The sequence below is a fragment of the Thunnus albacares genome, chromosome 11 (genome assembly GCF_914725855.1).
Source record: "Thunnus albacares chromosome 11, fThuAlb1.1, whole genome shotgun sequence".
NCBI classification, from domain to species: domain Eukaryota; kingdom Metazoa; phylum Chordata; class Actinopteri; order Scombriformes; family Scombridae; genus Thunnus; species Thunnus albacares.
In genome coordinates, this window is record NC_058116.1 from 3,901,538 (window position 1) to 3,916,985 (window position 15,448).

Sequence of the window (15,448 nt, forward strand, 5' to 3'; positions counted from 1 at the left end):
GGTGAATAGTTGTGCAAAGAAACCAGAGAGGAAAAAACACCTGTTCCGAAGTAAAACAGCTGGCATTGTTACGGCATCCTCAGTCTGTGTAGTGAGAGCACTCTTTCCCATGTAAGTGTAAACTCTATACTGTTAAAAGAGGATGTTGTGTTTAACAGCTCCACTCACTGTTGCCATAGAAGCATGAGTCAATGTGTAGCCATTAATGGGCTTATTAGGGAGAATGAGAAGTGTGAATAGAAAAGGAAAGGGTGCACGTTGCCAGTTGCATTCACTTCATATGTTTACCACTGTCACAGTCCTGTAAGAACCATGTATCTCCATGATGTAATTTATTTATAAACTAAGAAAGTTGCACTTCCAATTCTGTTTCAGTACATATTTGTTCTTTAGTTTTGTAATGTGTTACATAAATAAAATACTACAATGCATGTGGGCGAGGAACTGTTTACATCCTGGATTAAATATTTATTGCCTAATAGTGTGTCTTGGTGGTTTAGTCAGCTCTCAGATGCCTTATTGAGAAAAGTACTCAGTCCAACAAACCACTGAATCACATTATAACATAGAGCATCATCATGCAGTAATGTTAACCATGCAAATTACACTACCACAGACTTCACGAGGCAGAGACATTAATAACAGTTCCATGTCTGACAGAAATCAAGACAAAACCCAGGGCAGAAATGGCACATGAAACGGAGAAGATTTTCATACCATCCCAAATCCTTAGTGACCAGCAAAATCCTGTAAAAACTATTAGCCTATCTCTGAAGCTTTGAATGCTGTTGCTGAACAGAGAAGCACAGAAGTAGTTGTGTGAAGAAGGAAAAAAAGAGCTTGAGAGTGAAGTTCAAACTCTGCCTGCTCTCTCATCTCTGCACAGCTGGACAATCACTGCGTGAATCCAATAAGCACTATGATTCAAGCACGCTGAGGCGCCAAATGTGGTGGATACAACTTTATGAGGCCTGTGAGTATCTAAAACAGTACGACAGTATGACCTAAGTTGTAAAAAAAAAAAAAAAAAGACTTTTCCTTTAATGAATTTATCAGAAATTGAATTTTTCTTTGTTGACCGACAAATCGAATTTGCTCCATTTGCTTGCTGAAGCAATTTCGATTTGTCACCCTCCCGCTGACCAGACACTCAACCTGCTGGAAACAAACAGCAGCCGAGATCCTCTTCCCCTTCTGCCTTCAGGTCAGGATGTCATGTCAAGTGCTGAAAGGTCGCGTACACTATATGCAGCATGGACGGCACATGAACACTATCCCATAAAAAAATACACATCGCTCTCGTTAGTAAAGACTATAATTCCAGTGTCTTGAGCAGTTCCCAGTAAAAGCTGAAATGAAAATTACACCCTTTCTTACTTCAATAGACATAATTAACCCCAAGCTAACTGCTCCTAGCCACTGCTAACTAAGCTTCTGGATGTATCAGTCACATCCCATTGGTCAGTGCAAAAGAAGCCAATGTTAAACTGGATTAAAAAGAAACTTGATTCTAAATATCAAGCTAAAAAAAAAGGCCAGCCTTTGCTGAGAATAATGAAGATTAAAAGGAATATTCACTCCCATAACATAAAACTGCAGCAGTAATAGTCATAATCATCACAATGCTGGTGTGGTCAGCAAGAAACAGTAATGCTTCATCATAATACAAGCCCTCAGAGGAATTACCTCGCTGGACGAATAATTCCATAACAGAGATCTGAATCATAATTATTTGTAATTCCCCCTGCAAATAATATAACCATGAGTCTGAATTCCTACATAGCAAACAACCTAATTAAAGCTAATGAAAGTCAGATGAGCAGAATGAAGCAATGAAGCCCAACAGTCAAGTGTTGTTCAGCTCACCACAGTGAAAACACAACAACGTGAAAAGTGGAAAGTATCCATCAGTCTTAAATTCCACTGTTAAAGAATTTGCTCTTAATTGCAGCAACATGCAGATTAAGTGGACGGCGTGTTTTCTCTGTAGGAATCATGCAGCAAGTTGTTTGTAAAAAAAAAAGAAAAAGCTTAACTCAAGGTCCACTTATTAGCTTTCTTCAGGAGCTGCACATTAACAAGATCTGAGCAGCGAGATACAGTACAATTGATGCAAACTGTCATTAATAGATGAAGCAGAGGAACTTCAATGAAGGTCAACAGCCACTTACAGAAAAATGGGAATTTGCGCCTGAAATTAACAGTCTGAATGGTTTTTCAGTACCACCTTTTTTAAAATAGTATGAAACATTGTGGTGCCTTTCCTGAGCTTACAACCACACTTGGAATGATTCTTATCAAACACACTTGATTTTTGCAGCGGGGCATCTCGACAAATGTGTCACTGACCACTGAAATTTCTTAACAAGTAAAAAAAATAAAACAGCTTGCTCCTCACCTGAGAGTTTTATCTGCTGCTCTCTGCTTCCAAATGACATTTCAGTTTCTGTTTGGTTTTGCTTTGTGGCTTAAGCACACTGCTGCCGCCAGAGTCACACACAGATATGGAAGTTTCTTGTTTCTTGGTTGGATGGCAATGTAGAAAAATATCCTTCGGTGCAAGGGGTTATTTATATACTGCTTTAAAGACTTAAATAGAATTTAAACTATAAACTTGTGTTACTAAATGTGCTTCTTACTGAGGTCATCTATGCAAGATTTAATGCAGGGAGTTCAGATCTGCAGGATCAGAGAGTTCACATCAGTATCATGACATTAAACATCACATTATCTACATCATTTTAGTCTGTATGCTGCCATTTTTATCTTCACTTCTTGTCTTTTTGCCAGTGTGAAGTTTGGATTCTTTTTTTTAAGATTATTTTTTGGTCTTTATTTGTCAGTCAGTGCAGAGAGACAGGACACATGGGGAGAGGGGTCAAACCACAGACATTGCAGTTATGTGGTAGATGCCTCAACCATTAGGCCACTGTGGCATCCCAAGTTTGGATTTTATGATCTTTGTGATTTTTATACCTTTACAGATTAATTGAAGTGAATTTCTCCAGATTCATTCTTCAGTTTGATCTTGCGATTTCTCACATTCATCAGAGCTGAAAATAGCAGTTGGGAACAATGCAGAAGACAACCCTCTAAAATAAAATTAAAAACCACCTCTAAAACCAGCAAAAAAAGTCAAAAACATTAAAAGGTGCAATATACGACATTCACCCCCACTAGATCTCAAACTAGAGAATCAGCATCTCAGACCAAAACAAATGTGCGTGGTTTACTCAATAAAGTTGGAGAAAAAAAAAAAAGAAAGAAAGCAGAAACTCAGATCAAACTCTCAAACTAGGCAGTGCTGAATATGGATGTATGGATAAAATTCTGTTGATGCATTGCTTATTTCCCACCCCAAATGTTTTCAGAAACATATTTTAGTGTTGTTTAGCTGTAATACGAGAAACTTTGTGACCCGGCCGCCATGTTGAAAACAGACATGTGGAGCCAAGGGAGAGACTCACATGCACTAACATGCACGCTCACATGTACTAACATGCACACGTGGCTGGACCGGCTATCAAAACCAAGATAAGAGAAGCTGGGATTACAACACACACGGAGGGAGTATGACTTCATTCTCTGCTCAGGTCGCCATTACTCCACTATACCCTTACATAGCAAATGACGTATTTTGCGACTTTAAGATTAAGTTGTGAGAAAAAATAAACATACGGTACACAGGGTGTTGTGTACCCTGTGTTATCAGAAAAACAATGCAGTGCAGGGGGGTAATGCTACAGCCATTCTACTAAAGTTATGTGTCTCAGCGTGACCAAGAACACAAAAGGATGTGCAGGCAGTCCACGGCTGGAGGTAAAAAATACACAGGTGCTCCCAGGAAGCACTGAGAGGAGTTTGATGGTGTTTGTGAAATAGAAAATCTGTTGCTAAGTTACAGGAGTACAGAGCACAATTTTCTGGACTCACAGGGGAATGCATCAGCAGTTGTATCTGAAAGGTGCTCTGGCTTGCCCTGCATCCACATTTGGTTGAAATATCATCTCCAAAACAGCAACATCCTCTGTAACAACCCTAAGCATCTGGGTGCTTAAATTCTAAAATACAATTAAACTAAGCAAACAGTAGCTGGAACTATATATTTGGACACCGCCACAGGGGACAGGTAAAGCAGTGAATCCTATGATGCGAAATCTGATGTTTAGATCCTGATTTAGACAGCTTTCCCGTGGGGCACTTTATCTCATCGCTCTACAGAGCACGCAGCTTGTTCTGCAGGGATGGAAAGTGGTTAAGTCTGTCCACAGGGGCCGAGTCTCACAGGGAAATTAAAAGCATGTCTAGAAGCAGGTCAGGACCAGGAGGGATGAGTGTATGAAGGCAGGTAAAGGATGGAGAGATGAGGTGGACATCTGTTTTGAATTTCTACACATTACGAGCAACGGGCAATTCAATTAGACAGGCAGAAAACCCTGTTAGCACTGGAATCCTGCCAAATGGGACTGGTCCGCTTACGTGCCCTCCTCTGTGAATTTGGAGAGGGGGCAGAGAAGAATAGAAGCAGGGCCTTTCAACCAAAATGTCCCATGAACTACTGAGCCCCAGGAAACAAACTCGAGGAGTAATTCAGCATTTTCACCAAATCTGAAGAACTGTGGAGATGAATTAAACCGGTAACACATCACATTTGAGATCATTTTGGCACAACACAAAGTGATCGAATTGTTCTTCATAACTTTTTGCTGCGACGGATGTTGTAAAAAAGTTTTTGCAGAGGTGACGGCAGAGAGGCAAGACACTCCTCTCCAATGTAGAGAGTTCCTTTTCTTCTTTATTAAAATAAATTAAATAAACAATTTCACTTTTGGTTCTCACAGGGCCACTATTGTTATCTTTTTCTTTTTTTAAACTAACTGGGAAGCCAGCTACGTAAGTGTCCTTTAAATGTCAACAACATTACAATAAGTTCCCATAGCAAGTCCTGATATTAATACTAATAATAACCAGTACCTGCTTGCAGTCTGAATGACTTTACATGGGTCAAGTCCACCTTAATAGCTCCTGGGCCATCAGAACATAACTAGCCCAGGAACAAGGACTTTCTGGGAGGGCGGGAAACAAAACCTAGAGCAGAAATCTGCAGTTGAAATGTTATGTAACCAGGTTAAAACTCATTTTATTTACTATTTTTCAATGTGTAGTGAAATACAGTCCTTTAAATGTTGCTGCAACAGCAGTTCTATGTAACTCAGAAGTCTGAAAACGTTCAGTTTAATAAAATAAAAAATAAAAATAAATTAAAAACTATTATCTGCTTCTTCTATGCATTGCCTCTATGCCCTGCCTGTTGGCACCTACGCCCTTTTGGACCTGAACTCATGTTGTTCTCTCTTGACTAGATCCTTGCTTGTGTTGTATTAACCGTCAGATCTACGTCTGCTAAATAAAATTGTAACAAGTTTACACCCAAACTTAGCCTACCTAGTCATCTTTCGGCCTTTAGAACTGTCAACCACCAAATCCATACTTACTGGGTCCTTGAAAAGTTCCTAAGTTCAAAAAGAGCCACAGAGCAAGAGATCTGTCCTTCATCATCATCCTTTCAACATGCATTTCTCTATCCTCATAAAAAAAACAGCAGTATTACAAGATTGGTGCCTGTTCAGATTTCAGTCTCACCTATAATGAACCACAGCACTGTTTGGCACAGTGTTTCCCCTATAATAGTACAGGCATGGTGGGCCACCAGGCCAACAACAACCCCCGCCAGGCCAAAAAAAAAATAATTTTTTTTAATGCCAAAAATAACAACAAATATCCATTCATTCAGAAATCAATAGTGTTTGGGAGCCTCTGCGCAGCGCTGTTCTGAAACATGAGTCAACTTCTGTGTCGTTGCCTGGGAAACTCTTAGAGTAGCTCCTTTCAGGAATAGTGCAGTGCGTAATATGTGTGCGTAGCAAGTGAATGGTTGAGTGAGTGGAGAGAGTGAGCGGCAGAAAAGTGATGATAAATGTGAGTGGAGCAGAGGAAGAGGTTAGCAGGTAATTGTAAATCTGGTAGTATCGTTTGTTGTTTCCCCAACTGCTGGAGAAGTGAAGGGTTTAGCCCTGAAGATAGCGGCAATGGGTTAGACATTTAAGGTGGACCAGCTATTGTCATTTTTGTGTCAATCTTAACCGCTCCTAAAGAAATGAGTCTCTCCCGAGTTATGCATCTCGCCCAGCGCACACCACCACCACCATCATCACCCACCAATCCATCACCAAAAGACACTTGTATCAATGTTGAAAAATGTGAGAACATCATCCTTGTTTAACACTGATGTGATTTCCGGTACAACTGTCCAAGCTCATGACATGAAGAATTAGGAAAGGGGAAATATTCCTGGGAGCGTATGCATAAGAAAAGACATTATCTTGGGATCTCACATAAACAGCAGTGGTCTAACTCAGAGACAAGGCGAGTCCTATGTAAACAGGAGAGAACAGATATGCTAAAAACAACAGCATGGTGAGGAAAGAACAACAAATACAGCAGCTCGTTCCCACACACTCACATCATCACATCAAATAACAAAGTGGCTTTTGCGGAAAATACAAATAGATGCAGGGCTGAAATACTAAACCATCAGCCTGCTTTTTACTTGTATAATCAAACATTAGATTCCCAAAAAGAAACACAAAGGATTAAAATGTTTAGTGAAACTCCACATCCTTTATGATATTCAACACATTCTTTGCACACTTTCATTTCTGGGGTGATGGTGATGCGTAGGTGAAATGACTGGGACTTTGCCGTGTCACAAGGTTGTCTGTGCATTGTGATTGGCTTTTTTAAAAATGGTGTACAATTTAATGTTCTCTTTCTAAAGTTGGATACAATACTGATGGCCCAGATATACTGTGGGACATTTTCCATTTCTAATTTCTAGAGCACAATGTCCACTGTTAAATAGCTCATGTGCGAGCCTGTTTTAGGCTTTTTAAGTAGACATACATGCTATTTATTTACACTAGATGGCCAGAAGTAAGTGGACACTTACTGTTCAATATCCCTTTTCACAACCACAGGCATTAATTCATTACCATTCTAGTCAGTATAGCATTGTCCACCTGTGTGAGTGCAGCGTCCTTTCTCCTCTCATCTATCTTTACATGTCAGAGCTCTCATCCCTGAGATGTGAAATTCACTTGTGAATGTATATGAATGCCTATTATCTATTGACAATTGGCATGAAATCAATATTAAAGGGGACATATTATGCACATTTACAGGTCTATATTTCTATCTAAGGCTCTACTGGAATATGTTTGCTGAAAGATTTTAAAAAAAAAACGACTTCTTGTTTAACTCATCCTGACCCTTTATGCAGACCTTCAGTTCAGCCTCTGTCGGAAACAGGCCGTTTTAGCTTCTGTCTCTTTAAGAACCCCCCTCCCCATGAGCCCACAGTGTTCTGATTGGCCAGCTCTCACAAGCTGCCCCTCTGGAGACTTCCAGCCGCTCAGGAGTCTACATCAGCAGACCATGCAACAAACTATAGTGGTAGGATTTCACTACTTTTTCTCGTTCTCTGCTCAAAATGTCGACTTCTCAAATACATCCGTGCATGTTCGAGCTGAAATCCGATCTCAAATATGAGAGTGGACAATGCAAACAACGCATGGAAAAACCTTAGCAACAACCTTAGCAACCAAGGCTACAGAACAGACGGCTGTTTACGGGCATGTACGACAAGCTGACATCAGTTCGTCAGCAAGGTAGAGTAAAACATTGCAAATGAAGCGCTCAGAGCAGGTTGAAGCCCTGACTCTTGACTTGCAGGAAGCATTTCTACCTACTTTAACCTCAAGCTCTGGAACTTTGACCATGTTTGGCATCTGACATCATAATAGAAATATAAATAACAGAAAACCACAAAAAGCATAATATGTTCCCTTTAAATGATGCACTTCATTTGTTATTGACTTCGTCTTTGAATATTTACAGAGCAACTAGTTTCTCTTGTGTGTTTATGTCAATTCTTCCAAGTTTGAAGGAGGAGGAGGAGGAGACCATGTTTTTCTTCTGTTAATGTCCTCTACTCAGGAAACACAGATAAGACAGCGTGCTGCATACAACAGTTCAAGTGCAGCCACAAAGTGTCTGACCCTACACTGATCATAAATGAGCTGCAGATGTGTTTTCAACAGGCTTGTAAAACACAAAAAAAAGCTTGGTAAAAAAAAACACAAAACAAGAAGGGGTCTTTTCCAAACTGCCACCACAAAGCTCCCACAAAAGGTGTAGGACACAATCGCTTACAATAAAAATACATTTTTACTAAATTAGAACTCAAGAGGACCAACCTCCTGCATGATAAACCACCCCAGAACAAAAATGCACAACGACTAACACTGAGTAAACTAAACCCCTTTGAGATGAACCGTTTCACTCTCAATGACGTTCTTAGACACCAAAGACATAAACAACAGACTCGGTTCTCTATGTGACATTGCTACATTGTTAGAAAATGTTTATGAGTGCACCAGGGCCTGATAAAAACACTAAATTGAGTGCAGCCCAAACTATGAGGTGGGGTGACATGGAGTTAGAAGTTACAGCACTGCACACACAGGCATAATGGAGAGCACAGTTTGGGGTTAATAATACTGAATTGTAGAACTCGGTAGATGAGGCAATTAAATGTACTTTTAAATAATGGTGGAAAACCCATTTGTGTAAGCACCTTTATTGCAGATTTAGTCTACAAGCCTTGGAGAAATGTTTTGAAAGCAATATTGATGTTGTAAAAATGCTACCAGAGGCATTTGGATTTCATTAGGAACATGTAGGCTCAACGGCACATTAAGACAATTTCCCCTGCAACTATCGACTGTAAGCTTATTACAAGTCCAAATGAAGTACAACCAACAACCCTGAAAAAAATCTGCCTTTCTAACACTAGAGTTATTGCATTTACAACAGTTTATCCAAATTTTAGATGTTAATGTTATATTCCAATTCCCAGATGAAGGCTGTTGCTCATAGAACTTTATAACTAAATATTAAGTCCTAAATATGATAAATATTTGTGCTTGTAAATGTACTTAAAGTCTAACATTAAGAGCTTTAAAGCAGGATTTATTTAAGCTGCATGTCTGAGCTGTTGTTTAAAAGCATAATGAATAAGCCCAATAAAGCACAAAACATGAAAACCCCAAATATACAATAAATACATCACTGATAGAAGTCGTTCCCAGAGCTTACAGTTATTTGTCTAAATTAATGCATGGCTTTCTGTATGCACCGCAAGTCATTGTTACACTAATGGACAAAGATTTAATTCAATTCACTTTAATGACCACACAGTGAAGCTGGTGGAATTTGATTTCAGTAAAACGAAGGACAACGGGAACTTCAGACAGGATCATCTGAGTCTAGTTGTTTTTTTTTTTTAGATGCTTTTTTGCTAAACTCACAGTTGAATGCATGTCTGAGGAGCAACAGTTGACAGCTGATGCTTTAGTAAGCAGCAGCTTCATCCCTCAGTGTTTGTCCACCGATCAATACCTCATTTTGTCTATTAATGATTGTTAAAGAGGCAGTAGTTGTTTTGAACATTAAAAAAAAAATAGTCTTGCTTGTTTTTTGTGCTTAACTGCCCTTCAACGCCCACTTTTTAATAATCTTTACTTGACCATTAATTGTCTGCACTAATGGGGCTCATCCAAGCATAATTTTTGCCCCAGTGTCCCCTAAATGCCCCCGTGTTCTGTCCAAACGTCTCTTCAGTTGACCACTCTGCTCAGCCTAAATGCTCCATGGTTAGCACAATGAAGTTTGGACATAAATAAAACTTAAAGGCTTCAGTATGATTCAAATAATCGGTCTGACAACATCTAAAGGGAGGAGTGTTTATACTTGTTTCAAATGGCCACACGGAGAGCCTGCTGTCACAGAGCCTCCTCCTGGCTGCAGGACTGCCTCAGTGTTTCTCCAAAAACTCTTTATGGTTTGTGTGTCTTTGTAGTTTTAATGTGATGAATCATACATTCTGGGATAGTCTCTAATTGAGGATATTCATTGTTTTGCATTTTTTTTGCACACACAAAAAGTTTTTTTTAAAAATAGTTGTGTGAAGAATAGACCCTGCATGAGGCGGTGGTGTCTCTTTTTAATTTTAAATTTAGGCTACTATGCGAGCTGCCACTTGTGAGTCTGTGAGAGAAAGCAAGTTCAGCAACAGGCAGCTTTTAAGGGAAAAGTCCATGTTCTGTGGTGCGTTATTGCGCACAGTGAAGGCGCGGAATCCCACCTCTCTGTACGAATGATTCATATACTTTTAAACAAAACACATTTCTCTACATACCTGCTTCCACACAAAGCTGTCCGCGCCGTTTAAGATCCAAGAAACAGCCACGTGGATGGCAGATAGAATAACTCCAGTGATGACTGCGGCGCGCATCCTGACGGGCAGCAGAGTGTAGATGACATGGATGAAGAACACGGTCCACCAGATCCCCTCTGAGGCACTTCTCGGCTGCACGAGCAGCACACCGATCACCTGGATCACCAGCACCAACAGGATGACCACATAACACACAATCCACATATGGTCCTGGTGAAAGCCGTTCCTGTTGCAGACCACCATGAGTATGAGTGTGAGGAAGATGGCCACAGAAAATACCACCACATAAGTTACGCTCGGCCTCACTGTCCCCCCAGAGCAGTGGAAGACTAGCATGACCGTGAAGACCAGCACCAGCACTGCCATGAGCATGGTCAAGCTGCTCTGGTTGAGACGGAAAAAGTAGCGCTGATAGAGTCGCTCCAAATTCTCCGACTGGAATTTCTTGGATTTGAAAATGTGCATGACGCTGTTGCAGCACGCAACTAAAGAAAAGTTTACTTCGGGCATGACCTCCTCCTCGTCGGCCCTCGGCTTGGCTCTCCGCTCCTCCAGACCCAGCTCCACAGACTTGGGTCTCACCTCGCCGTCAGGACGTTTAGGGGACGCGCGGTTGTTGTCTCGGCTCTCCTCACCATGGTCCTGCCAAGCCGACCTGGACGTGAAGCTGACCCTGCTGACAGTCGTGGAGGCTCGCCCGGGCTGCCGGTGGTCCAGATCATCCTCTTCCCTCCACCGACTGTTGGTCCGGGTGAGCTTCTTGCGCGGAGATCTGGCTGAGTACGGGCACCCGTTAGCCACAGACTCAGACTCTCCCCAAGCTGATCTGTGCTCAGTCCCTCCCCTCAGCCCGGGCGCACCGACTCCGGGTGGGCTGACACTGTTTGATCTGGACATTGTGGAAAAGGAGGAGGGGGGTGGTGAGGGGTGTGTGTTGGGAGTGGGGGGGTGGGGGCAACAGCAGAAATATGCCTGAACAAAAACCACCTCAGGAAAAGTTCTATTCCAGTGAACACCAGGAAACTATTTAGTCCCAAATATGAGGCGCATCAAATACATGTTATACACTGAATTTCTCATTGTTGGTCACTGTTGAAACAGCCTTTACATCTAAAAGTGTAATCTCACACCTTTAGAGGCAAACATTCAATTCAAAATATTTCAAAATCGAGATGGGATTACGGAAAGCAATAAACGAGAGAGGTGAAAAGCTCTGGGAATAAAAACAATTGAACATGCGCAAAGTCACAGGGGAAGTTTCGCAACGAGAGGAGGGAACATTAGATCCAGGTGGATTTGGCTCTACATCATTGGGCCCAATTAACTACCATCCATGGAGAGATTATAACTCAGATTGTCCCCACAGATCATAGCGTGACAGCATCAATTACACTAATCCGTTATATCTGCGGACATGTTTCCTGTATCCTTGCAAACGGGTTGTGAAAAGAAATGACGGAGGAGAAGGGAAATTTTTTTTAAAAAAAAGGTGAATCCCATGTCGGCGGTTTTAATTTAGTTCCGTCAGGTCTTGATGCACCTGTATAGACCAAACATTGCAGCCTGGACGGCGGGGGGAGCCTCACGTTTGGCCAAAAAGCATCATCACGACCCTCGCACACTTGCGCTGATGGGAACGCTGAGGAGAAAACTCAACCGCTCCTCCTCCTCCTCCGGCAGCCACAAAAAACACCTCCTCGCTCCATGGTAGGCGACAGTCCGCGTTACCACACGTCCAATTTAACAACGTTAACGTCAACGTTAACGCCTGCACCGAATCAATGTCCAAAACTGGTGATCACTGCTTGAATCCTCACACAGCAACTCCTGATCTGATTTACAGCCAGACTCCGCGCACATTCAATCCGCGGCCATGCAGCGGCAGCATTTCATTAAGTCTCTCCTCGATACCAAAGTGCGCAGCCGGAGGCTCTGACAATCCGCTCGGTGTCTGTTTGGAGCTTGGCATCATCATATATTTACCGCTGATTGCTGTTTTAATAGCCATTCAACCAAGTGTGCTTTCTGTGGTCCGCTTCATCGCCGCGCTTCCATTGGAAAAGAAAGAAGGTGAGTCACGCTCTGACGTGCTGTCATTGGACGACAGGCTGGTCAATCCAAATGAGAGGCTGCGACCCCCGGCTGCTTTCGATGAATGGGCGGGTCTGTGCTCACAGCTGGATAGTGCTCACACACACACCTACACACACTCGCGCACGCACGCACGCACAGTGAACCCCATGTCTCCATTTGTGGACAAATTGAGGTCCCAGGACTTCATGAGGAGTTGGGGTCTAACATCAAAACGAGAAACAATTTATCATAATTATTCTAACCTACTTAGGCTACCTCAAAGTATGCTAATTTAATAAAACAATGTTTTCTGAATTGTTGTGTCCATATTGCAGCGTGATATCATCAGATCTCAGTTTAAAATGAAGGAAGACATTTTTGCCCTTCAGAGCTAAAAACAGTAACTATAACACATGAGGTCAAAATTGAGATATGAACAGAATCTGACTTTTTGACATTTGTGTAACTGTATACAATAATATTATTCCGTCATAGAAATGTATAATTTGAGAGAAAACAACATGCTAAGTTAAAACTACAAAACAGAGCTAAAAACAACACCATTAATTTAAAGCTAGAGATAGCCACAGAAAGTAAAATATACAAAAATCTTGAAAATGTCTATTTCTATGACCCAACATAACTCAGTTTGGAATCCCATGTGAGGCAGTCGTTTAATCCAAAAAGGCCAAAATGTAACAGCAACTGCTTAAAAAAATAGTGCCATTAGCCCCTGTGTCCCTAAAGGTTTGATGGTTCCTCTCTACATTGGTGGTCCAAAGACAGACTGTGAAATAACCTGTCTAAAAAGGCTTTACATAAATCACATTTACAATGTTTCTATCTCTTACAAGGTTTGTCTAACCAGCCTCTATTTTTTTAACCCCCTTTTTCTTAACTGTATCCTTTCTTTAGTTGCTGCTCTCTGTCTTTCTAGGGCAGATATGTTGCCTCTCTAAACATTTAGTTTTCCTCTCACTATTATCATCCATTTCAAAGGGGAGTTGCATTCCCTCTCTAAACATTTTGCATTTCCTTGGATCCACAGAGGAAGGATGAGCTGTAATGATTATTGAATATTATGTATCAATTACAGCCTCTGATTGTGATCACAGCACAAGCATGTTCACTCTCAGCTGTGGCTGGCTCTGCCACAAGTCTGTATCATTGCAGCTAAGCTAACAGAGGCCAATTAAACTAATTCTCTGACTATTACAGCATTACACTGCTGCCGTGGCTGTGATTCTGACTGTAGCCATGGCTATGGCTTTGACTGTTACGATGACCAAGGCTGTTAGTTTTTAATGGTTGTATCTACTGTACATCCCGGGATGTGTGTGTGCAGTGCAGTGACAGGACTGTGAACTCCTGAGGTGTTGATGACACATCTGTCATATTTGAGAGAAGAACTGGATTCATATCATGAGTTTCAGACTTTCCAATGTTTTCTCAGTTAATGTTAATCTGAACAGTAAAGAGTAGCCATAGTATAGCTACTGCAGTCATATCTACAGCATCATAGCAACAATGACAACTGTAGCCCAGCAATAACCATGTCTACGGTCACAGCCCCAGCTCCAACCATAGTGCAAACCGCAGCAGGAAGACCAGCTGCTGTGGTTACAGCTAGTGGCTGTGTACTGTTAGGTCTTGGCCTTTCAAAAAGAGCAATAAGCAATAACTGCATAATCTACAGTGACAGATCATTCCTCCTTTCTGTAATATCTGCACAACGTTGCCCTAATCTGCCAGTGTTTAAAACTCTCTCAAGGACTGGCCCAACACATTACCTATTCCAGATCAGGGGGAGTGTAAATGTTATTGCAAGGTAACAGAAAAGCAGTTCCCACCATAACCTTTCAGAGGCTCCGTACACTTGCAGTCCCTCCTCTCATGTTACTATCCAGCCTGTTGGATATTTTGTGCTTTGTTTTGTAGATCTAATCTATCTTGCAAGTAAATTTGCGTGATGTTAAACTGTTTGTGACAGTACTATGGGATGGTGAAATTGTGCTCCCTCGAAGGTTGCATGCATGACGTCCCTTATTATCTTTTACTCACAGTGTGATGGGACGATCATTTACATACGGGAAGAGAGCATTTTTCTGTCATTTAAGTTCACATTGTGTGCTAATGAATGTAAATTGGACACATGACAAAGAGCCTCATGTGTTTGCTGGGATCGGTTCACCTCCAGCTCAATTCTCTTTGGCCCCTTTGGAATATATCAAGGGTGAAACACTGTTAACCAAGAGAACAGGAGCTTCCATTCAACACTGTCCTGACCAAACAAAAGGGGAACTCAGATATAAATCAGACACATATTTATCTTGATTCAAGTTGTGCAACTTATTTACTCTGCTTGTCTTATGACTGCTTGTTTGCTTGCTTTCACTCTACCCCTCATGCTCTCTCACACACAACTAACACAATTTATTGTTGAGTAATAAGAGAAAATAGTGATTTAGCCACATTAAACCCACTCAAAAAACATTGATGAGAAGAAATAAGGATAATTTTGGAAATCTGACTGCTCTCCCCCTTTTTTCCCACCTTCTAGTGTTCAGTAGTGGAAAGTAACTTAATATTTTGACTTGAGTAGAGTAGCCTACTTAAAGCATAAGTCCACCGTAATTTCTACCATTAAAATGCAACAGAGGGGTGGGGTGTAAAATAAGGAGTGGAAGAGGATCTTTTAAGGTGATTGGCCACACTCTCTGCAAAGTGCTTTTATTCTGAGCATCATGGATCTACTTGAAAGCCTAGAACTTACTCAACATCTAACTGAACCCACTCATCAACAGGGCAATATCCTTGTTCTGGTAGTGTCAAAAGGATTGGCAATGTTTCAGTGTCTCATATCCCTGTCTTTGATCACTATCGTGTGTTTTTTAACGGTCTGTAGCTATAACTACATAAGAGTGCATGGTGCAAATCGGTTCTTAGATGCTGCTATAGAAAGTGAGTTTGTTGAGCTAGTGAGCTCTTTTGATCCATGTAGTGTGAGCTGGTTGCTTA

General features: G+C 41.3%; 1 protein-coding gene across 3 annotated transcripts in view; it reads right to left on the reverse strand.

The window, feature by feature from the left end:
• adcy5 (adenylate cyclase 5) overlaps nucleotides 1-12,397 on the reverse strand; it is a 95,185-nt gene extending 82,788 nt beyond the window's left edge. For all 3 annotated transcript variants that reach the window (XR_006405885.1, XM_044364850.1, XM_044364848.1), the window contains exon 1: nucleotides 10,319-12,397. Coding sequence is in view for 2 of the 3 variants with exons in the window: in XM_044364850.1 (XP_044220785.1) it covers nucleotides 10,319-11,254 (936 nt within the window). In the remaining variant the exon portion in view is untranslated. The remainder of the gene's footprint in view (nucleotides 1-10,318) is intronic.
• Nucleotides 12,398-15,448: the final 3,051 nt, after the last annotated feature.